The sequence below is a fragment of the Podarcis tiliguerta genome (assembly GCF_965153285.1).
Source record: "Podarcis tiliguerta genome assembly, chromosome: 13".
In the NCBI taxonomy this organism is placed as follows: Eukaryota; Metazoa; Chordata; class Lepidosauria; order Squamata; family Lacertidae; genus Podarcis; species Podarcis tiliguerta.
The window spans coordinates 22,994,634-23,018,392 of NC_139546.1; the positions used below are offsets into that span (position 1 = coordinate 22,994,634).

General features: G+C 47.6%; 1 protein-coding gene and 1 long non-coding RNA gene across 2 annotated transcripts; both read right to left on the bottom strand.

Moving 5' to 3' along the window:
• Positions 1–380: 380 nt before the first annotated feature.
• LOC310662029 lies at positions 381–7,786 on the bottom strand. Its single transcript, XR_014504207.1, has 4 exons — positions 6,774–7,786; positions 5,501–5,663; positions 2,775–2,958; positions 381–1,142 (listed from the first exon to the last, which is right to left on the bottom strand). It is a non-coding gene; the product is annotated as an uncharacterized lncRNA (long non-coding RNA).
• An 873-nt stretch (positions 7,787–8,659) lies between these two features.
• NAGLU (N-acetyl-alpha-glucosaminidase) lies at positions 8,660–23,497 on the bottom strand. Its single transcript, XM_083408613.1, has 6 exons — positions 22,682–23,497; positions 17,235–17,382; positions 16,954–17,100; positions 16,356–16,441; positions 13,906–14,162; positions 8,660–12,850 (listed from the first exon to the last, which is right to left on the bottom strand). The coding sequence occupies exons 1-6, from the start codon at positions 23,095–23,097 to the stop codon at positions 11,634–11,636; spliced, it is 2,271 nt and encodes a 756-aa protein (XP_083264739.1). The 5' UTR covers positions 23,098–23,497; the 3' UTR covers positions 8,660–11,633.
• Positions 23,498–23,759: the final 262 nt, after the last annotated feature.

The following is a 23,759-nucleotide window of genomic DNA, read 5'->3' on the forward strand; positions in this document are numbered from 1 at the left end:
TTATAATTCAGGCCTAAATAGTAAACCTAAATAGTACAGGTCCTCCTAATACTGGCCCTGAAATGCTTGGTGCCCATATACTAATGGGAATGCTTCCAAACATACCATATGTAGAAAGTTTTATTCTCACCCCTGAGCATCCGTCCCTAATAATGCCCACCTATTCCCTCACTCTTTGGATCCAGATGTAAAGCATGTCAGCAGATTTAACCCTCTGCCCCCACTCTGCAACATTTGGGGAAAATAATTTCCTCTTTCTCCCAAAGAAAAAAGTGTGTTGATTGTGATGCCTGTGTTTGTCCTGTGGGGGCTCATTCACAAAATGTCAGAAAAATCAAACCCATATGATATGTGAAATAAAGAAAACATTACCTCTGAGACTAGATAGAATGCATTTTATAGCCACTATTAATTTGCAAACTACCACTGCATAACTTTTCACAAGGTATAGTTTCCAAACTTTCTTGAACCCAGCAAAACTACTTATGTGATCATACTGTGCCAGTCCCCTCCCCTCAGGGGAAGGGCCATAGTTCAGTGGAACAGTATTGCATACGGAAGATTCCAGGTTCAATCCCCTGGCATCTCCTGGTAGGAGTGAGAATGTCCACTGTCTGAAATGATGGAGAGCCTTCTATAAGTCAGTGTTGAAAATACTGAGCTAGATGGATCCAACAAAGTGGGAAGGGCAAGCCCCTCTCAGCCAAAGGTACATGGTGTTTAGTACTGGTGACAAAGAAGGCAGTTTGTTTAACATTTATATCTTGCCTTTCCTGCAAAAAGCTCAAGCATATGGTATTCCCACCTTGTCTCTTGTTTACTGGCACAGTAAACCTGTGAGATAGGTTAAGGCTACAAAGAAGAGTCATTGGCCCAAGGTGACCAAGTGAGCTTCATGGCTGAGCTGGAGCTGGAATTTGAACCTGTGTCTCTCCATTTTTAATGTGCCACTCTGATCACTACACCACACACCTTCAAATTTAGCTTAGGCAAAATCAACTGAGGATGTGCCAATACATATGAAGAAATTTATCTAACCATCAAAAAGCAATTCTCTGGCAAATGTAAGAAGAATGCAACATCAAAAGCAGCAAATCAGAGGTGTTCAGGGGATGACCAGCTGTTTAAAGACAGTATTTCACCTGAATGAATAAAAAGAAATGACAAAGTATTAGCATTTAATTAGCATTAAAATGTATAACTTACAGTTAGCAGAGAAGAGAAAGGATGGGAACCAGAATCATTTGTACTTGATTTTAGTGGGCTGCATTATTATAAGTACAGTGGTACCTGGGGTTAAGTACTTAATTCGTTCTGGAGGTCTGTTCTTAACCTGAAACTGTTCTTAACCTGAAGCACCACTTTAGCTAATGGGGCCTCCTGCTGCCGCCATGCCGCCGGAGCACGATTTCTGTTCTCATCCTGAAGCAAAGTTCTTAACCCGAGGTCCTATTTCTGGGTTAGCAGAGTCTGTAACCTGAAGTGTATGTAACCTGAAGCCTCTGTAACCCGAGGTACCACTGTAGTAGTAAATCTCTATACTGCCCTTCATCCGAGGATCACAGGATGGTCTACAATGAACTCCCAAACCTTTCTGCTTCTCCCACTTCAACCCTATGTTGCACACTAAGAACTGCTATTTTTTTGCCAGTTTTAAAAATTGGTTTTCCATAATTTTTAACAAATTATCACCAAATTAATACAAATCCAATACAAATTTAAAAGCTAACTTCCCACCCACCCCAGGTGCCCCCTCTATTTTCCTCCCTCCTTTGCTTCTCACAATAAAACAACTCTTCCAACTATCATTTCAAAATACCTTCATCCCTTCTCCCTACACATCACCTGTTCAATTACCAATTTCTGCTAAGGCTTTTATAAATTGTTATAACCTGTCCTCGGAATAGCTGAGCAGAGTAAATCCTCTTTTATCTATCTGTAACAGTCATTCATCAATTTTGAAACATTTCCTTCTGATTCCTCTTGAGTAACACTTTGCTTCCTCGCAGACAACATGCACACATTCCTCCCTACTGGTGCTGCATTCAGAGGGTGAAAATGAAACCTCTAGGTTTGTTTGTTTTTTTTTGTATAAATATATAATATACATCCCCCCATTTATCACTGCCAATCTCCCAGCATCACCCCCAAAAGGACGACTTTATGATATTTTAATGTATTAAATCTTACAACTCTAACCCAATTAAACAAATCTTAGCTGATTAATTGTATGGTTTTCAGATGATTCAGGAAGTGGTCTGGTGGATAAAAGAAGTGTTTGCAAGCTGGGCAGAATAGGTCTTTTTAAACAGACACCTAAAAGCAGGGCGGGCGGCGATCCCCAGTGGAGAGAATTCCAAAGGATTGACACCACCACTGAGAAGGCCCTGTCTGATCTCATGTAGCAACAGGCTGGAGAGCAAGGCCTCTAAAATTAGTCTTAAAAGCTAAGGCAGGTCAATATGGATTGGATGAATTAACAGTCTTTTATACCATTGCCTCCAAAGTTAAGCAAATTTCTTAAAAAGCTAAAATGTTATGTGCTGTTGGATCTGCAAATTTGCATCTAACACTCAGCATCTGAATTTTGAATTTGTGCCATGCTTCAGCCAATAGACGGTGCACAGTGTTGAACTTAGCAAATAGTAAGACAGAAGTGTGGAAACGTTGCTAGCTATTAAAAACAGAAAGAGATGGGAGCAACCTGATTACTACCCTAGCAAGCCTGTGGGGCAACAGGACTGTTGGTTGTAGTTCTGTGTTGAGATGCTCACCTGCTGTTCATGCCTATTTATTCATCCACCCATCCACCTCGGGCTCCATGATCACCAGCTCTTGCCCTTCCAGCTCTCCATGTGTCCCAGCGTTCTGATCCTTTAAGAGAAGGACAAATGGCGGAGCAGTTCTCTCCACTTGGATACCCTTGGTGCTGAGGTACGACTGCAGGGCGCTGAGAAACTGCGGGGGGGGGGGGGGGGACAATAACAGATGAATAATGTAAATTTATTGGTCACCCCTGACTGGAACCTAGATTTGTTCCCTTCACAATCTCACTCCAGTTTGTATTTCCTCTTGCAACTGTGGGAGTACCAGATAAATGATCAGGGAATATAGCAACCTGCCTTATACAGCGGTACCTCGGGTTGAGTACTTAATTCATTCCAGAGGTCCGTTCTTAACCTGAAACTGTTCTTAACCTGAAGCACCACTTTAGCTAATGGGGCCTCCTCCTCCTGCTGCGCCGCCAGTGCACGATTTCTGTTCTCATCCTGAAGCAAAGTTCTTAACCTGAAGCACTATTTCTGGGTTATAACCTGGGCTATAACCTGAAGCATATGTAATCTGAAGTGTATGTAACCCGAGATACCACTGTATTAAGTCCATCCAGTCTAGTGTTGTCTACTCTGGCTGGCAGCCACTCTCCAGGGTTTCAGGCGGGGGAGATTCCTAGCCCAGAACCCAGAATAGAACTACAATTCTATTATGCCTGTTCTTGTACTAGATGTCATCGCTGTGGCATGTCACTTATTCCTCACTTTGAAGAAACAAAGCCTTCTTGTTGGCTAGGCACTGTGTAGAGTCCTCAAAGTCACCCAGCAAGCATTAAGAAGGCCTCTGGGGAAGTGGAGTCTTGGCAGACAGGATGCCAAGCTCAGAAAGCTCTTGACTTTTAACTTGAGTATCTCTTGAAAGATCAGAGGAAGGGCAAAAGGGAAAAACAAGATAGCGAAAGGAGAGTGGCACTCTTACGTTTGAGAGTCAATTACCTAATGGAACTTTGTGGTAAAAATGGGCCCTGTGAGTGCACACACAGGGGTGCATGTGTGTGTGTGTAAGTGCACAAGCACAGCAAACTGCAAATCCTCCATCACTACAGATGTAGCAGCCAGCGTCCTCACTGTGGATATGACCTGCTCACCCCCATCCTTCTGGGCACTATTTGGAGTAAGACGTGCAGATCTTAATCTAGGGCTGTTCAAACTGTGAAGGAGACATTGATTGGTGGCTTGTACAGCAGCCCAACAAGGAATGAACTAACCTGCTTTTGTCAAATCCGGTAGTGGATTTTGTCAGCTTGTGACTCCTCAGTGGGCTGCATTTGGCAGAGAATTGGGCTGGCCTCCTTTAACCGTTTTTGTTTTTTTAATGGTAAATTAATCAGATGACATATTTTTTAACCAGTGGGGCTATAAGTTAAGGGCGCCTGCCTTTATCCCTTGAGGCCAGGGGTTTTTCCCCCATCTGGAAGGTACTGGTGCGTTCCAGCACCTCTCCCCACACCATGCCTCTGGCTCACGAGAAGACTCTCCCTGGAGCACAAAGAGGACACCTTCTATGGGCACTGGAGAGGGTCTTCTCATGAGCCAGAGGTGCAGCGGGGCTTTAATTAGGCTCTTCAGCCTCCCAGGCTAACAGTTGAGACATGGAAAGAAGTCTTCCCTTCCTCAGCTCTGCAAGGAGCTTTTGCAAGCAAGCAGAAGGGACAGGGCAGCTCGCAGAGCTGACATGCAGGGAATATGCTTCTCTGCGCTTCAGCTCTGCCAGTCCACAGAGCTGCCCTGCACTTCCTGCTTGTGCGCAGAAGCAGGAGGGACAGGGCAGTGTTCTTGCACCTTTTTCTCCTAGAAAGAAAAGGACTGCTTGAGACTGTGTTTCCAGAAGGACAGCCACGTGAATCTTTTGCAGCAAAGTGAATGAGAAGTATTGCGGCGCCTTAAAACAGGGGTGGGCTCCCGTTGCTTGGTCCCTGTTCCTGCCAACTTAGCAATTCGAAAGCACGTCAAAGTGCAAGTAGATAAATAGGTACCCCTCCGGCGGGAAGGTAAACGGCATTTCCGTGCGTTGCTCTGGTTCGTCAGAAGCAGCTTAGTCATGCTGGCCACATGACCCAGAAGCTGTACGCCGGCTCCCTCGACTAATAAAGCGAGATGAGTGCCGGAACCCCAGAGTCGGCCATGACTGGACCTAATGGTCAGGGGCCCCTTTACCTTTAATTTCAATGTGTTAACTCTGAGGAAAACTCAGTTGGGTCTCATAATCCTATCAAATTTAAGCTTTTGTGAACCTCAGGCCACTTTTTGTCAAGTGGTGCATCACCACATATTGGGTTTGGTTTGTTGCTTCAACAGGGAATGTTGAAGAAAATACAAACGTTGGCCTTTCTGCTTACAAGTGGTAGCTTTTGGTGTTTTCTTCTTATTATTTATTAAATTTGTTAAGCACTTTCATCATATCCAAGGCAACCCACAGTAATTTACAAGCTTTTTATGCATTAAATGTATTAAATTGTCTCCCAAGACAGACAGATGCCAACAATGTATTAAATTGTAAATAATTAGAGGATTTTCGGGGGGAAAGCTTGTTTTCCGGAGTGGGCTGGGGTTATGTTGTGCTCTGCCCATTTTTTTCAAAGGCACTCTTTTTTGTTAACTCTCTGGGTGTTGCAGAGCGAATTCTAAATAAAACCTTGCTTCCCATTCCCCAACAAGAGCCCTCTTACCAGCTCTCTGTTCTGCAATCGGTCCAGCATCTTCCACTGCTCATTCTGGGTGGGTTTCTTAAGGACCCAGCCCTGCACCGGCAGACACAAGAGACTAAGGAAGGTGAATAGCAGAAGCAAGTGCATCCCTCTTCTCGCAACAGCTGCCTTTGGGAAGGAGTAGCTGGGAAAGAAAAGATGGCAAGTCACAGCCAGAGAGGCAGGAGGAGTAGAAGATGCCACATCACAAGCTGGAACTGGCAACAGGAAGGTCCCTGGACCAGCTCACAGTTGGGTTTGTGGCAAAGGTGAAGAGGCAGCCAAGCTTTTAAATCTGAGCTGGAGCTGACCCGCAGAACGCATTCAGTCATTTAAAAGTGCCAAGTAAATCTTAATGTCTCTGAGCATGTGCAGTGTACCTCCCCCACTCTAACACACAAATACTGAGAACAGCACAAGACTATGGCATAATTTCCAGGCAAGATTGTTAGTCCAATATCTATTCTTTTACATTTCTTAACGCCAAGTCTTGCACTTGAAGCATGTGGGGTCTTAATAATTAGTTAATCTGCATGTGAAGAGTGCATTTCTTTCTCTCCCCCATTTGATAACAACAGCCTCAGCACAGGTCTTGTTAAGTAAGAATCAGCCTGCAGTCCCAGGTTCTAAACTAAGAACAAATATGGGGGAAGGGGCAATCCTCAATCAACTGTAATTAAGTCTAAATACGTCCAAACTTAAACAACCGATCATTGCTTCCCTGCTTACTCCTGCCTCCATCTCTGCCCCTTTCCTTGGTCTCCCTTGTGTTGAATTTTAGATTTTAAGCCATTTTGACCTAGCCTCTAGTACACAGTAAAGTATTGTGTACACTGATGGCAGCATCGTAATCTAATCAGGACTTTTAGCAATTTAAATGAAATCACAACGATCATTTCCATAGATGGAAGTTGTTGCTTGCTTTTAAAAATAAATAAATTTGGAGCCTTGCTGGTAACATTTTAGGGCAACTTTTAGAGAGAAGCACACATTTACCAAAGCAATAGTTCATCCTCCCTATTTTCCTTAAATGTTTCAGTAGCTTTCAACACCCCCTCCCAATGCATTAAGTATGAATTTGAATTTATTGCAAACAAAATCAATTGGAGGTGACCTTGCTTGAGGACCCACCCCCCCAAAAAAATATCATTTCTGCTCTGCTCTGCTTTGCCATTAGGATTCCTGTTGTGCTAACTGATAACTCTCAATGATGGGATCCTTGCAAAAAGAAAAAAAGGAGACAGGGAATCCGTACCTCTTTCTCCTGTTTTGTGTTTCAGGATGCAAAGTCTGCGAAGTATGGAGCAAACACCTTTCCCCCCACTCTTTTTATGTAGTTCTGCAGCTAAAGAGGGAGGAGAGCGAAAGAGCAAAGGAATCGCTGCCTGTTACCGCTGGCATTCTCTGCGTTTGCAAGTACGTGCTGTACCACTGCTGCCCCCTATCCCTGGTGATTCTGTAGCCCCCTCAATACTTCTTAAAAGCTTCCCTTCGTTTCTAAGGCCTTCGATGGCACTTCACATCTAATCTCAGAGCAATGCTAATGCATTTTTATTTTATTTTTACTTTTTAAAGATACAACACTTGAAGGGCTCTTGCCAAGCCGCTTTGCGTAGGCTGGCGTCACAGCCACGACCCTCCCCATCACAGACCACCCCACCTGCTGCCCTGTAAACAAGGGGCGCATATATGCTACAATGGCAGCAAGAATATTAACAGCTAGAAATTGGAAAAGTGAAAAAAGGAATGGCAGGATAAATTATTTGAATACAGTGGTACCTCGGGTTACATATGCTTCAGGTTACAGACGCTTCAGGTTACAGACTCCGCTAACCCAGAAATAGTACCTCGGGATAAGAACTTTGCTTCAGAATGAGAACAGAAATTGTGCTCCGGCAGCGCAGCGGCAGCAGGAGACCCTATTAGCTGAAGTGGTGCTTCAGGTTAAGAACAGTTTCAGGTGAAAAACAGACCTACAGAACGAATTAAGTACTTAACCCGAGGTACCACTGTATCTCAAACTGGCAAAAATGACGGATACGATTAGGAGACAGTCTAACCTAAAATTCCAAAAGGAATGGGAAATTTACAGAGATTATTTTTAAAAAACAGTGTCCCCAAGTCAAAACCTGCCTGGATTTGCTTTGATTAATTTTCGCAAAACACAACATGGATTACAGTGGTACCTCGGGTTAAGTACTTAATTCATTCCCAAGGTCCATTCTTAACCTGAAACTGTTCTTAACCTGAAGCACCACTTTAGCTAATGGGGCCTCTCATCCTGAAGCAAAGTTCTTAACCTGAAGCACTATTTCTGGGATAGCGGAGTCTGTAACCTGAAGCGTATGTAACCCAAGGTACCACTGTACAAGTATTGTATGCGGGAAAACAGTAGAAATGAAGAAAGGATAAATGGAGTAGTTTAAGTCACTGCCTCTCTGACTGTGGGTGGGAGAGTTTCCTTTCAAGACCCCCCTCAATGCCTGATGCTTTAACTCTTGATTGTGAGGTTTATATTTATTCATTATACAGAAATTCCCAGAGATGTCTGCAAACTAAGAGATTATGGTGCAATGCAGTTCTTTGAACTTAAGCAATGCCAAGATGTCCATAGGGTGATTGTACTGGGTGCAATTCCACATCACTCAATAGGGCTGGGCGATACCAGCTTTTCAACATCGCAAGAAGCAGCATTCAATTAAGCTGGCCCATCAGTGCAAGGATTATTGCTAGCACTACAGGATTTCCCGTCTCCCCCATGTGCTCCTGAAATCTGCTCCAGAGGATCGTGGGAACCCCTAGATTTAGGGGGGCACACAGGGGGGAGAGGGAAAGATCTGTGGTACAAGTAGTGATCCTTGCATCAATGCAACTACTGACTTAGTTAAATACACCCCAGTTGCAATTAAGTGGTTGATGGGGTGGAACAGTGCCAATGAAGAGTGTAACTTGGGTGGAATCTAGACAAATATAAAAAACATCATGAAGATGCTTTAAAAAACTGTTTTGAAAAATATATATATTGAATTTGCCATAGCTCACCATCGCCTCTAGTGTCACATTTGTATAATTGCACTTTACAACGCACTTAAAACGTTTTATTTGCAAAGCCCCAAACCCCAAAACAGCTAATCAGCACGATTTATCCGGAACTCAGGTTGTCTTTTTAATAAAGCGTAATAAAATACACCAACCCCTCATGACGGCCTCTCTTTTGGCACAAGGGGGCACGTTTTTATACAGGTATTAAACCAGAAATAATTATTCGGAGATCAGACATCTTTGTGAACAAAATATATATACACATACGCATGTAAACTTACCCCTGAGTCACTCAGGGACAGTAAAGGCACTGAGCAAAGTTAAGACAGGCGGAGGAAGGGAACTCTCCCGAGGGAAAAGGCAATGGTCTGAAGCAGGGCTTTTTCCAGGCAGAACTCAGGTGGCACCTCTCAGGTGGGCGCCATTGCCATTCTAAGAGAACAAGGGAGGTGTTCAGGGTGAGTTCCGGTACCTCTTTTTCTAGAAAAGTAGCACTGGTCTTAAGGCACGTGAGGCTACCGCCTTGCTGAAGCTAAGCAGGTCTGGGTCTGGTTGGTGCCTGGAAGGGAGACCATGTGGGAGCCACATATATGGCCGCCTCGGCTTCCATGTTGGGGTATAAATGTAATGCAGGAAAATATGTTGGCCCTACATTTTCACTGCGTTAGTACAGGAGGCAAAGAACCCCAAAGGGGTGAATACTCCTTGGAAAATCTGCCCTGGCTGGCTTGGCCTTCCTCCTACATAGCTTACCAGAAGGAGCTCACCTTCCCTCTTTCATTGCCACCTGGGCTTTCTAACCCTACAACCCGTAAGTTTCTGAGGAAGACGGCAACCCTTCAATGCTATTCCTCAAACCTGACTTCATGCTCACCGCACCCCATAATTCCAAAATGACAGTGTTGCTGATGAGGCCTGTTCCCTTTTCCCAAGGATAAATCAACCTTTTCTATCCCTACCCAAGCGTTTCTGGCAGAAGGCGCCCAATCACCTGGTTTGGGCTGTTAAATGAACCCCAATGAGCAATGGATTTGTTGTCAAAGATGCCTTGTGTCCTTTTTATATGTAGAAAAAGGCACCTAATAAATTCAAAAGGCTAAACCAAACTGCAATCAGTGTAGCGCCTTCCCGTTTCAGTATTTATCCCTATGGGGAGGGTGAGAAACTATGGCTGCACTTTGAGGTGGGGTTTATTGCATTAATTTTACTAGGGCTTCTGTTTACTAGGGATTTCTAATGTTCCTTTTATACACCAATACCATCTGCTGCGGCTCTTCGATCGATAGATAGTGCTGCCATGCCAACCTAAATTTCAAACAACAGGAAAGACCTGTATGCTAAAGATACCGCCCCAAATTCCTTCACCTCAAATTGCAACACAACACACTCCCACAAGCCTCCTGGTTAATGGGGCTGCAAGCCAGAATTTTCCTGGAAACAATTAACAATGGAAATGAGCACTAAATTGCCACGAGGCCACAATGTATTTCCACAAGTGTCTTTTGCCTCTTATGAGATTATCCCTTGGAAACGTGGAAATTGGACTAAACAGGAAAATGGACTAAACGGTGCTGTCTGAATGCAGCCAAAGCCTAGCTTTTTTGGTGTGAAGATCCCTGACGATCTTCTAGTCCAATTGCGAGGAACCTGTGGCTCTTCAGGAATAGTCAGGGGTGCTGGGAGTTGGGAGTCCCAACTATGTCTGGAGGGCTACCAGGTTCCCTGTCACTTCATCTGGTCTCATCAATGCTTCAAATGCTTGTTTGCGGAAGGCAGCTTCAGCAAACTCTTCTGTAGGTGGTGTAGTGGTTAAGAACAGTGGACTCGTAATCTGGTGAACTGGGTTCGATTCCCCGCTCCTCCACATGCAGCTGCTGGGTGACCTTGGGCCAGTCATACTTCCCTGAAGTCTCTCAGCCTCACTCACCTCACAGAGTGTTTGTTGTGGGGGAGGAAGGGAAAGGAGATTGTTAGCTGCTTTGAGACTCCTTAGGGTAGTGATAAAGCGGGGTACCAAATCCAAACTCTTCTTCTAGCGCTTCTGCTTGGGGGTGAGCAGGAGAAAACATGGACCACAGCTGAATACAACCCAGCAGGGCTGGCTAACCACTTCAGGGGCCTCATGACAAGGTGGGTGCAACCAGTTTTTGATATTTGATTATTATCTTTAATGGACCCATTAGGAAGTCTGAATGGGGCCACAAAGCCCTTTTTGGCACCACAGAGTCACATCAGCAGGGGACCCATATTAAAATAGAGTACTTAATTATTCTCTTTTTTTGGGGAGGGGGGGAATAATAAGAAAAATTGGGGCAGGGGACCTCGGAGGGGCCTTAAAACATTTTGTCATCAGACTATCACTTTGGAATACCTATGAGAGCAGTTAGTAAAAAAGAATATAATAATTATTTTAAAGGTTTCTTGTTTTGTTTTTTTAAAATGGGGAGCCTTGGAAAGCCCCCCCCCCTTTCTCATTTTTAAATGAAATTATTATCTTTAAAATGATAAATGTTGGAGTTGCAGAGGCTACACAAAAAAACCCTGAGGGGCCTACAAGCCACAGGTTAGCCACCCCTTGCCTGTGTGGAGGGAAGAGGGCTGCGATGCGGATGGTCTTTTGGCAGGGAGCTGCGTTGCAAAGCCTCGTGACTGCGCACTTCCGTCTCCGTATTAAGGCAGCAGAGTCCATCTCCACCACACCGCTCACCTTTTTAGAGCTCAATTTGAGCCAGCTCTGGAACACGTGAAAAACAAGGAGAAGTGCCCCCAAGAACCATGTGCTGAGTCCCTGACAATGATCCCTCAACCACAACTAGCCTCTGCACCCATCTGGAGACAGGGTTAAAGGCTTCCAGACAGGCTTCATAAACTCTGTCACCTCTTTTTCTGACCAGAAGTCATTCCCACTCCCAACACCACCAGCTCCTGTGCCACTTGAAGACTGGGAAAATGTGCATTTAAGAAGAAGCTGTTCAGTAGTCAGATCTGGCTCAGAACACCCAACACAGGACGAGTGCAGTGGTTGGGACTGATGGCAAGCAGAGACGGGGGCCTGCCAATAGCGAGTCTCTTCTCATGCAGCCCTCGAGCAGTTGTGCTGCACTGCGGAAGGGTAATACTTGAGAAATATCTTCCTGGCAATGTCCAGCGTGTTGCCCATGGCCTTGGTCGGGTACCGCTTCCCGTTGTAGATAAAGCCCCTCTCCACTTGGAAGACGGCTTGGTTGAAGTGGCTCTGGTGGAAAGGGGTCCCGGTGTTGAGGCACTCCACCAGGGTGGACACAAACAGGCTCCAGCGCACCCCATAATAGTCCAACACCAGCCCTCCGAACTGCTTGTTGGCGTAGTCCAAGATGTTGCCGTTGGGCCCCCAGAGCGTCAGCTGGTTGCGTGCGTTCAGGTCGTAGAGGACCACCTCCTGGTCGCTGGTGGCCGACAAGCGGGCCGCTTCCAGCCACCGCCCGAGCAGAAACCGCCTGTCGCTCGACAGGAGGCTGTCCAGCTCTGGCAGGAGGTCGTAGACCAGAATGCCGCCCGCCGTCAGCAGACGGGAGAGCATGCGGCTCTGGAAAGCCTGCTTGATTTCCAAGTAATACCGGCTCACCAGCTGCTGCATGGCCTGGCGGGTCACGTCAACCAGGTCGTAGCAGAAGGTGCTGCTGGTGCCGAGCACGTCGACAGAGCTTTGCAGCAGCCGCCAGGCCTCGTAGACGTCGCTCTCGTTGTACCAGAGCTCCGTGGTCATCCGGAAGGAAGGGCGGTGCACCAGCGGGCTGCGGTTGTGGTTGGTGTACGGCCCGGAGCAATTGTAGGCGCTCTGGAGAAGCAGCTGCCATGCCGCAGCCGCCTGGGCGTTGCTGACTCCGTAGCGCTGTGTGGCGTAATTGGACACCCACTGCCGGAGGTCCAGGGGCTCCTTGCGCCAGCCCAGGTCGGTCATGAGCTCGTACATCACGTCGTTCTGCTCGATGCCTTCGGGGGTCAGGCCGATGCCCACCATGGTGGAGTTGGGGAAGCCCCGGGCGGCAAAGGGGCCCCGGTTGATGCTCTCCGCCGTGCCGAAAAGGCCGTGGTTGCCGCCGAAGTTGTGCAGCATGCACCAGATAAACGGCTGCCCGTAGAAGGACTCTGTCCAGGGGTAGACGGGCTTGGATTCGGCAAAGAGGTCCAGCACCACCATCCTGCCAAGAGGCACGCCCTGGAGGAGGGCGCGGACTTGGGCCGGCTGCCAGAAGTCGGGCTGGTGTTGGAAAAGCCAGCCTTGCATCAGCCATATGGCACGGGGGTCAGCTGTGGAGGAAGACATTGCCAGTTAGCGCACGGCAGAGGTGCTGGCAGTTACTTCTGCTTATGGAACCTCATTCATTCATTGAGGACATCGATTTCAATTAAAATTATATAGGTCACCATCCTGACTTCCAGCTGCAAAATGTCTGCAAAACATGGCTAGTTCTTTGGTGCCAAATTCTCTGCAGAACAACAATGTCTAGGAGACAGTAATCTTGCAGTGGAAAGCTATGCCTTATCTAACACATCCCATAAACATAATCTGAGAGGCTACAATGCTGTCATAGAAGGGCTTGGCTGAGAATACCAGGGCTCAAGTGATGAAATTTGGTGGCCAGTGGTAAGTTACCTTCTCTCAGCCTAGTCTACTTAAGAGGGTTGTTAGAAGGATATACAGCACAGTAACAGGAAAATGCTAGGCATGCTGCTCCGAGCAACTTGAAAGAAGGATGATATATGAATGTGGTTATTAAGAAAACAAATAAATGCAGCCAACATCTTCTTCCTAAGCATAAAAAATGGGAGATAACCTAGCCATGGTATGATCAGGATGGTATCAACAGTGGATGGCACAAACGTGGAGTTTGGAACGATGCAGTTCCTGAGTTTTTAAAAATAGCATGTTAAAAATAATAATAGATTTTTGAATTTGAAGCCATATACTTGAGGCTTAGAAAATGTGAGTGCCTAGCAAAGTCTCAAAGGGGGGGGGGGGGGAGGCTTAGCCACAATGTGATGATGCCCCCTCCAGGTTATGCAGCTACCCAAATGTGGGCTAAAGTGAGTCACATTTAGAGTGTTGGACATGGGAGACCAGGGTTCGAATCTCCACTCAGCCATGAAGCTCTCTGGGTGACTTTAGGCAAGTCACCCTTAGCCTAACCTACCTCACAGGGTTGGTGTGAGGATGAAAAGGGGAGGAGGAGAACCACGCACATCACCCACCCTGAGCTCCGAGGAAGATAAGCATAGTATATAAATGTCATAAAAGACGAGGCGACTGGAGGAGAAACTTGTGTATGTACGGAGGGGAGCCAAGAGAACCCGTCACATCCTACCTCCCGTCATGGAGCGGAAGACAGCTGCGCTGACCTGGGACAGGTAGGCGGGATCCGATGAGAGCGGGCGCATCTCGTTGAAGGTGTCAGCGCTGTACAAGTGATCCGTACCAAACTGCCTGGTCAGTTCTTTCAGGAAGAGGGTCCCGATGACCTGGAACATGGGGTCTTCGGGCGACAGGAGGTAGGAGCAGGAGTAGGTGCAGTCAAAGTGACTCCAGCTCCCCATTCGTGTGGCGTTGGCCCGGGGGAAAACCCTGAAAGCACGGGGAAGAAATCCAGGAAGGAATTGTGGCACCAACCGCTGTTTCACATTTGATGGTGCGCTAAACGCTGTACAGCTAAACAGTTTCTGCCAGAGAGCTCAGAGGCAAGACTAAAAGAAGAAACTCTAAAGCAGGGGTAGCCAACATCGGGGTGCCTTTCCAACACGGCTGGACTACAACTCCCATCATCCCTGATCAATGAGCATGCTGGGAGTTGGAGTCCACCAAAGTGGAACGCAATAGCTCTCTCTGCTTTGAGGGGGAAATAAATGGTGATGATAATGATAACAAAATTATATACTGCCTATCTGCCACGGTTGCCTCAGCCCCCTGGGCGGCTATCAGCAAATCAAAACATCAAACGCAGTAAAGCATCACACATTAAAAATGATGGGAAGGGAGGAAACGCCCCCCCCCCATCTTTCAGAGCTGTGCCAAAATCACTGCTGTATTTGGGAAGGGCTGTAGCTGAACGGCAGAGCCTCTGCTTTGCATGCAGAAGTTCCCAGCATCTCCCAATACAGTGGAGCCTCGGTTGTCGAACGCTTTGGAAGCCGAACGATTCAGAACCCAAATGCCGACAACCCGGAAGTGAATGCTTCCGTTTTCGAACAATTTTCGAACGGCTTCCAAGCTGCGTTTTTCATTTCCCCCCCCCCCCACTGACTTTGCCACTAGCCCATTGATCCTAGGTTTTCGAACTTTTTGGAAGCCGAATGGTCTTCTGGAACGGATTAAGTTCAAAAACTGAGGTTCTGCTGCAAGGCTGGGAATGTCCCATGTCTGAAATTGTGGAGAGCTGCTGCCAATCAGCTCAATGGATCAACGGCCTGAATCTGTCTAAGAGGCTTCCTGTGTCCCAACTTTCTTCCCTCTACCCACCCACCACCCACCACAACTGAAAACACTCCTCCATCTCTTTCATAATGATTTTGCAATCAGCCATAGCCTCCATGTGTTCTGATCATGGATATGAGAGAACTGGCTGCAGAAGTGAGGAGCAATACAGTGGTAACTCGGTTTACAGACGCTTCAGGTTACAGAGTCCGCTAACCCAGAAATAGTACCTCAGGTTAAGAACTTTACCTCAGGATGAGAACAGAAATCGTGCAGCAGCAGTGGGAGGCCCCATTAGCTAAAGTGGTACCTCAGGTTAAGAACAGTTTCAGGTTAAGAATGGACCTCCAGAACGAATTAAGTTCTTAACCCGAGGTACCACTGTACACACTTGCACAGGCTCAGAGGCCTCTGAAATGTCTCTGGGCCCCTCTTCCACTTCCCATGGAAGAGGCAGTGGCAGTGCAAGCTGGTCGGGCACCTGGGGCGGCGCGCGTGCCCTTTGCCCAGGGGCGTGGCCAGCTACCCACGGGGCGGGGCCAGCTGGGGCAGGACACTCTGTGGGGCCTCCGAGGCGTCTGCCTGCCTCCTCCCACTCAGCCGCCCTACAGCTGGGGGGAGGGAGGGGAGGCAGCGGGCAGACCGTTTGGGGCAGCGTGGAGCCTGTGGGCGCCCAGTCACCACATCACTCCCAGGAGAGACGTGTGGCTCAGGCGCGGTGCAGGCCCCGCGGTGAGTACCGCCCTCAGTGGTGACACCCGGGCTGAGCCGCCCCCACTGCACCCTCCCTTCCCCCACCACTGGAGAGAGGCCACGCTTTGGATTCTGAGTGTCAGGTGGGCAAAGCCCAGGAGAAACATCCTGGTGGGTCAAACTGGGGGCTGGGGGGCTGGAGGACCTCATATGGCCTGTGTGTCCCTGCAGCTAGATAATGGTTTGATTTGGTATACAGTGGTACCTCAGGTTACTGACACTTCAGGATACAGACTCCACTAACCCAGAAATAGAAAATGAGAAACAGAAAATGAGAACAGAAATCGCGTGGCGGTGTGGTGAAGTGGTTAAGAACTTAATTCATTCTGGAGGTCCGTTTTTAACCTGAAACTGTTCTTAACCTGAGGTATCACTTTAGCTAATGGGGCCTCCTGCTGCCGTGCGATTTCTGTTCTCATCCTGAAGCAAAGTTCTTAACCCAAGGTACTACTTCTGGGTTAGCGGAGTCTGTAACCTGAAGCGTCTGTAACCTGAAGCGTCTGTAACCCGAGGTACCACTGTAATGTGGTTTCCTAGGTCCCTTTGCCGCCTGCATTCCATTCCTGCTTGTGAAGCATGACCGACAACCTTTACCTTAAGATGCCGCGAGGAACGTATCCTGAGAAGGCAGGCAGCACTGTCAACATCCCCAGGCTCCGCATTCTCTCCAGGATCCTGTACTGGGAAGGTAAAGAGGGCAGGATGGAGCAGTGTAACAAGGCCTGGGGAAGGATCCATACTGTGCCCTGATATTCCCACCCACTAGCCCCAGAAGAATGCCCACATTTTAGGTAGGTCTCTGTCGATTCTGTTGGCTCAGCTACAAGTGGTGCCAAAGATTGAATATTTGCTGGTTTTTTTCATTTCTTTCCCTTTTCCCTCATGTGATTCCCGGACCGTCCACAGGCCGGATTGAGAAGGCGACTGGGCCGCATCCGGGCCACGGGCCTTAGGTTGCCTACCCCTGATGTAGTCCAACTCCCTGGTAGTCCAGCAATCTGTTCTCACAGTGGCCAACCAGATGCCTACAAGAAACCTGAAAGATCAGGAGCTGTGTGCCATAGTACTCTCCCCACCTGAGATTCCCACAAATGGTGGAGGTAGCACTCAGCCCACCATGGCTAGTAGCCTTACCCTCCATGATAAGCATAAGCCTAGCGCCGCCGCCACCACAGCAATCAGGCCCAGGTACCTGCAAGTAGAGCTGCTTCAGTTGCCACGAGAGGGGCAGTGGCCCCGCCCAGGTGTGCAAGTTCCCCATCCGGTTCCAAGCCAGAAATGCCGGTCCAGTGAAATACTCGTCAATTTCTGACTGGTTCAGGCCCAGGGACAAATATACCTGGAAACAAGAGAAGGGGGATGTTGAACTTCAGTTGCCACCAGCTGCTTTGGCAGGCATTCTTCCGGTCTGAAAAGTGCTTCTAAAATATTATCACGGTTCAATCGTTTTTCTGTTTAAACGAGATACTCCACCCGCTGCCAGACGGCCTCCTGCCCGGTGAATGCCAGCGCCATGTTGATGCCGTGGAGCGCCATCCAGTCGATCTCCTGTTCCCAGCGCTCCCAGTTCCACCACACATAGGAGTAGCTCTGGGTGCAGACATTTTGGTAGAAGCGGAATCTGGGAAGAAAAAACAATGGAACTCTTAAGCACCTGCAAGCTGTTTATTATCTATCTATCCATTCGTTTGTCTTTCTTGTCTTGGGCTTGTCTGAGATCAGCGACTCCTTAGAAGTCATTCTTCTACAAGTAAGCCTCTTTATGTTTAATGGGGCTTACCCCCAGGTAAGTAGGTGCAGTGATGCATCCCAGGCTTTGGTTTAGGGGGAAAGCACAGTTATTTTGCCTTTAACAGCTGTGCAGCAGGCAGAACTTAATAGGTTCAGTATTTTCTAGTATGCTACTACAATTATGGGGAAAGCATTGCCACTTTCCATTCTGTCAAACATTTTATTACACATGTGGCCACCTATTTACTTTTTGGGCCGTCCACCCTGCCTTCAAACAATGACACATATTTGCATATAATACAACGCAGATATAAACCTGTGTCCTCTTTTATGAGTCAGAGGGCCATATAATGTACTGGGGCCAGAAAATCCTGTTCTGGAGTGAGGGAGAAGGCAGGGGAATAACAAGATGCACACAAGCAGGTCCACAAAGGAGGGATCAAGAAAGGAAGCGGTATCATGGACTCTAAGTCAAGGCAAGTCTCACTGGGCAGCACTTGCTAAAATAAAATATCAGACACTGGGTGGAATATCTTAAGGCAGATTGCCAGTAGTCAGGGAAAGTAAATTGGCAGAAGGTCAATAGTGCTACTAATAAATATTATTTTTTAAAATTGAGGAAAACAAACAAACAAACAGCAAAGTTGCATACTTTATACAGGTTGCAAAATGCTTTTTTATACACCTTCCCCACCTTTTAGCAGCTTTTGTTTGTGCTTTGGTTAGTCTACAGCCGCTGTTGTAGTTTTGTCTCCCAAATAGCCATGGTTGGCAATTGCAATAGTACCAGGCCAGTGAGGAGTTGTTGTAGGTAAGGTTGCACTTAGTGTTATAGTACTCCCTCCTTTACCCACATCTGATAGGTGAGGGAAATAAATTTGCTCAGTTTGCATTTTAATGCTGACGTTCCTAATTATCACTTCCTGAGAACCAGCAATCCTTTGAAACCTGCACTTCCCCACATTTTGTGTTTTCCAACCAAAAAGAGTGTCCCCTCCCAAAAAAGTAATATATTATTGAAAAATGCCTATAGAACTACATTACAAGAGGGGAAAGTGCTTGCAAAAACGTGCACATCGCACACAAATATGCAAACACGTTAGGAGAAAGGTACCTCAGAAATGCGTAAGGAATTTCCAGGCAGAGATTTAAAAGGGGGGAAAATTGCACACTGATCCAGAAATGGGGGTGAGCTGCCTGGGCTCAAGTTTGAAAAAAAAGAAAAGAAAAAGTAAGCAAGTTGAAATGGACACATTTGTCTTAGTCTTAGTGGGACAAGGCCTTGCACAGATGAGTTGCACTTGCAAGCACGTCGCTGCTGCAACACACAAAGGTACCACCGCACAAGGACTCTGTTCCGAATTTACTTTCGTCCAGGTGGGCTGAGAAACTGGGTGGCAGGAGTGCTAGAGCGATGCTAACTACGCAGTTGTAGTCCACAGTGCGGTGTGTGTTATGTAAACAACGCAGCAATGATCAGTCCCCAAGTGCTTTAGATTAGCTGCCTTGGCTCAGGGGCCAAGTCCTCAGGTTGAAGCTATTCTAGAGTCATCCCCTCCCTCCACCAATTGGGTTTCCCTAGGGCCCAGGGGGGGGGGGCTCTTCCTTTTCAAGCGGCACAAACAATCCAGTCACGCAAAGACTCTCCTCACCCTGCCAACCTCTCTGTCCTCGCCAGGACCTTTGTCCGCCTACAAGCCAAGGGACAGCTCTTCTAACGAGGCCCTGGGTCATTCCTCCCCCTTCCGCCCACAAAAGAGTGTCAAGATTAATTGAGCTGATCTTTAAAAGAGCGGGACCGACGGACCCCGACTGACGTGACATCCGACACGCAAAGGAGCACAACTGCACAGATGGAACTGCTGGACCCAGTCGAGCAGTGTAGAAAGGGAAGGACAAAAGCAGCCCCCTCCCCAAATCCGCTTGGCAGCCCTCCGTGGCCTACTCAATACTTTTTCCTTCAATGGTCGTCAGAATTTGCTTACCACTGCTATTCAAAGCAGGCAAGGTAATGGACACAGGATGCCCTACAAATGGGGGGGGGGCTCCTCCCCTAATTTTAGATTTGCTGATTTAGAAACATCCACAGCTAAGACTAAACTAACACGCTACAAACAGAACTGATGCTGCTGCCTTCTTTACAAAACATGTTCCAGACTTAGGGTGTACATACCCCAAGGTTGTCTCTGGATTAGGTATGGTCAAGGCCAGGCATAGGCGAAGTCAGCCCTCCAGATGTTTTGAGACTACAGTTCCCATCATCTCTGACCAATGGTCCTGTTAGATAGGGATGATGGGAGTTGTAGTTCCAAAACATCTGGAGGGCTGACTTTGCTTATGCCTGGTCAAGGCATTGAAAAATTTCTGAGCAGTTCATGAGAATGTAGAAGAGCTGTAGCTGCTCTGCGTGTAGAATGTCCCCAGGCTCAGTCCCCAGGATCTTCAGAGAGGGCTGAGAATGTTCCTTGTCTGAAACTCTGCCAGCCAGGGCAGACAACACTGACCTACATGGACCAATGACTCAGTAGAAGGCAGTTTTCCATGTTCCCTGTAGGTATGTTTTAATAGCCATTCCATTAGAAACCAGAAAGATGATCGTTATCTTCTCTTTGGAAACTCGTGGCTTGAGCGTGACTTATGACTGTTCTTTCCTCACTAATGTTTAGAGACATCAGTGTGCACTGCGCTGGAGACAGCAACATTAAGCAAGAGAGCAAGAGAGAGAGAGAGAGAGAGAGATATCCTGGTGAATTTACAACCTAATAAATCCAGATGTTGCACACCCAACTCCCAACAGCCTCAGCCAGCATGATCATTGGTCAGGGATGATGGGATCTGTAGTCTAGCAACACGCAGAGAACTGCAGATTTTAAGGACATGATACTGAAAGGACACACGAGGGGTCCGTGCAGTTGTGATGGCTACCCACCCCCCAAACACAACACATGCACTAGCGACAACCCCTTCACACAGTTAACCAGTGTGTACATCACGGTGGTACCATGCTATGACTCCCTGACACGTGCTTTCAACACGTGGGGGGGCTTGTGTGAACTCTTCTATCAAGACCTAGTGCAGGGTGGTGGCTGAGAGAAGTGAACAGAAAGTCATCAGGTTTTTTTTATTATTACTTAAAAACTTCCTCCAGAAACCCAATAAGAAGCTTAGTCAAGCCACTTTTTCATAGCTCCAGCATTTTTCTCAAAGGGAGGTGTGGAGAACCTGCAGCCCTCCAGGTGAACTACAGCAGCCCTTAGCAAGCATGACCATGGCATGATGAGAGTCGTAGTTCAACAACATTTGGGAGACCAGAGTTCTCCATACCTGCTCTAAGGGGATGCTAATCCCGACCTACCTTACTGGTTTGTCATAATTACTAAGATCATTGTCTGTGAAGCACTTTTGTCATTAGTGCTTTATACTGTAATTGCTAAGTATTATTAAAATTTAGGCGAGTGCATGCAATGGGAAGACAAGACAGGAAGGAACACAAGAGAACAAAGAAGAACAAGCAAACATAACCACTGTGTACACATATTTAGGATTTCTTCCTGCCCCGCCCCCCCCCTGCCCCGTTGTGGATGGAGACTAAGGAGGAAAATTATGGAAATTGAGCTAGGATAAGAAGGAAGAGAGCACTTTCCTGGCGAAGGACTTCTTTTCTTTCTTATGTCAGAGCAAAACAATTCAAACACACACAGCCTGGGTATGGCCCCAAGGAGAACTGGGCCACATGCTTTTCTTTCTAAAATGTTTAATCAGCACCGCCCAATTATTTTCGGCAAGTGGCAAGCAAGGTTCTCTTTCATAATGGGAACAGCTGGGAATAGAAAAAAGGGTTGTGTGTTCCTCCCCCCTTTAAAAAAAGGTAGGTTTTCTAACAGATCAACTTTATATCTAGGTTGCAGTATTTGCCACCTGTAAACACTGCCTTGAAAAAGAGGTTTAGCAGAAAAAGAGGTTTAGGTGTACAAAATGAAGTTGCAGCTCAGTGGTAGCTTGGTAGAGCATCTGCTTTGTATGCAAACGCTCCCAGGTACCAACCTCTCTGCATCCCCAGGTAGGCCTAGGAATGTCTCATCTGAAAGCCTGGAAAGCTGCAGCCAATCTATGTAGACAATGCTGAGCTAGAAGGACCAATGGTCTGGTGAAGTACAAGGCAGCTATGCCATATTTCTATTTCTTTAAGGATAACCCTCCCCCCCAGCACATACAGTTTGTTTGAAAAAGCAGAACCTGAAACTCCAATGCCCCTGTGAAGTAGACCTTGAAAAGCAGTGACAAACCTAGACAGCATCTTAAAAAGTAGAGACACCACCTTGCCAACAAAGGTCCGTATAGTAAAAGCTATGGTTTTCCCAGTAGGGATGTACGGAAGTGAAAGCTGGACCATAAAGACGACTGATTGCCGAAGAATTGATGCTTTTGAATTATGGTGCTGGAGGAGACTCTTGAGAGTCCCATGGGCTGCAAGAAGATCAAACCTATCCATTCTTAAGGAAATCAGCCCTGAGTGCTCACTGGAAGGACAGATCCTGAAGCTGAGGCTCCAAGACTTTGGCCACCTCCTGAGAAGAGAAGACTCCCTGGAAAAGACCCTGATGTTGGGAAAGATGGAGGGCACAAGGAGAAGGGGACGACAGAGGGCGAGATGGTTGGATAGTGTTCTCGAAGTTACCAGCATGAGTTTGACCAAACTGCGGGAGGCAGTGGAAGACAGGAGTGCCTGGCGTGCTCTGGTCCATGGGGTCACGAAGAGTCGGACACGACTAAACGACTAAACAACAACAAATTTATGTAGCAAAGATATACAAGCGGAGGGAGAAGTCACTCTCTGCATGCTCAGAGGTACTCTCTCCCCTCCCCCACTTCAATCAAAACTGGAACTAGGATTGCCATGTTGTGGATGACAAGACACTCTGTGCCTTAAACAACTACTTAACAGTCAGAAATTCAACAAGTACATCTTTCCCGGTCACTGCATCAAGGAAAGCTGCACCTGTTGGATTTCATTTTTACCTGAAGCTGTTCAAAGGCTCAAAGTTTCGAGTCCAATAAGACCAGAGGCAAATTTAATTGGAACAGAGCTCTGTTTTCTGGACATGCTCAGAGAATTTTTTTAAAAAAGCTTCCCACGTGCAAACAGGGAACACAAAATCCTTTGCTCTCCTCCTTCGCCATCGAATCACCTGTTGGGGCTGGTGACGATGATCTCAGTGGGTACCGGCGGCAGGCTATCCGGCAGTCGGAGCTGCTTCCCAGACCAGGAGACATGGCAGCCGCAGTAGTCCTTTAGGTACTGGTAGATTCCCGAGGCGGCGGCAACGCCGCTGGATCCAGCTACGTTTACAACGCCCGGAGCCCTCGAGCTCAGCCGGTAGGTGTCAAGCCCGCCGGGCCCGGCCAAAGACCGGTTGACCGATACCGAGAAGGCGGAGGCAGCCCTCGGGCCCAGCAGCCGCTCCAGCAGCTCCCGCACCGCCACAGCCTGCCGTGCATCGTCCGTCCCCGGCTGCAAACGGGCAATCGAGTCCCACGGGGGCCGGGATGCAGCAGCAACTGCCGCCACCGTCGCCCAAAGAAACAACAACCGGGGTAGCGCCATCGCAAGGCCCCCGCTGGGAAGCGAAAACGGAGCCAACGTTCCAAAGAACCGTCCTCTCCCGCGCGCTTTAGCCAATCGCTGGCCAAGCAGCTGCTGGGCGTCCCTCTTATGAGCCAATCGGGAGCCACGCCACGCCCCTAGACATCAAGCCGTAGGCAGACCTGTGTAACCGAAAGTGCCGACGTTCGAATTACACAGAGTTCTTCAGCTCTCTGTGGAAAGGGCAGCTCGGGCTACTTTTATGTGAGAGGGCAGGACGTGAGCTCCAGTTCTGAACGCGAGGGATAAAGGAGGAGGTGCCTCTGAACATTGGCTGACTACGTTTCTCTCACCACTGGAGTAATTGCTATCACACACAAACAGTTCCAGGGTTAGAAAAAATGATTAGCAACTTTAGTAAAAACTGATACTGGGCCTGTGGGATATTCTCAGTCAATAGAGCATGAGACTCTTAATCTCAAAGCTGTGTGTTCAAGCCCCATGTTGGGCAAAAGATTCCTACATTGCAGGGGGTTGGACTAGATGATGACCCTTGTGGTTCCTTCCAGCCGTACAATTCTGTGATGAATGAGGAGAGATTTAGATAGCAAATGTACTTTGCAAGTGGTCAGAGTTGCTCCTCAGCCCCCCCCCCCCATTTTTTTTTACTGCTCCCCACACTG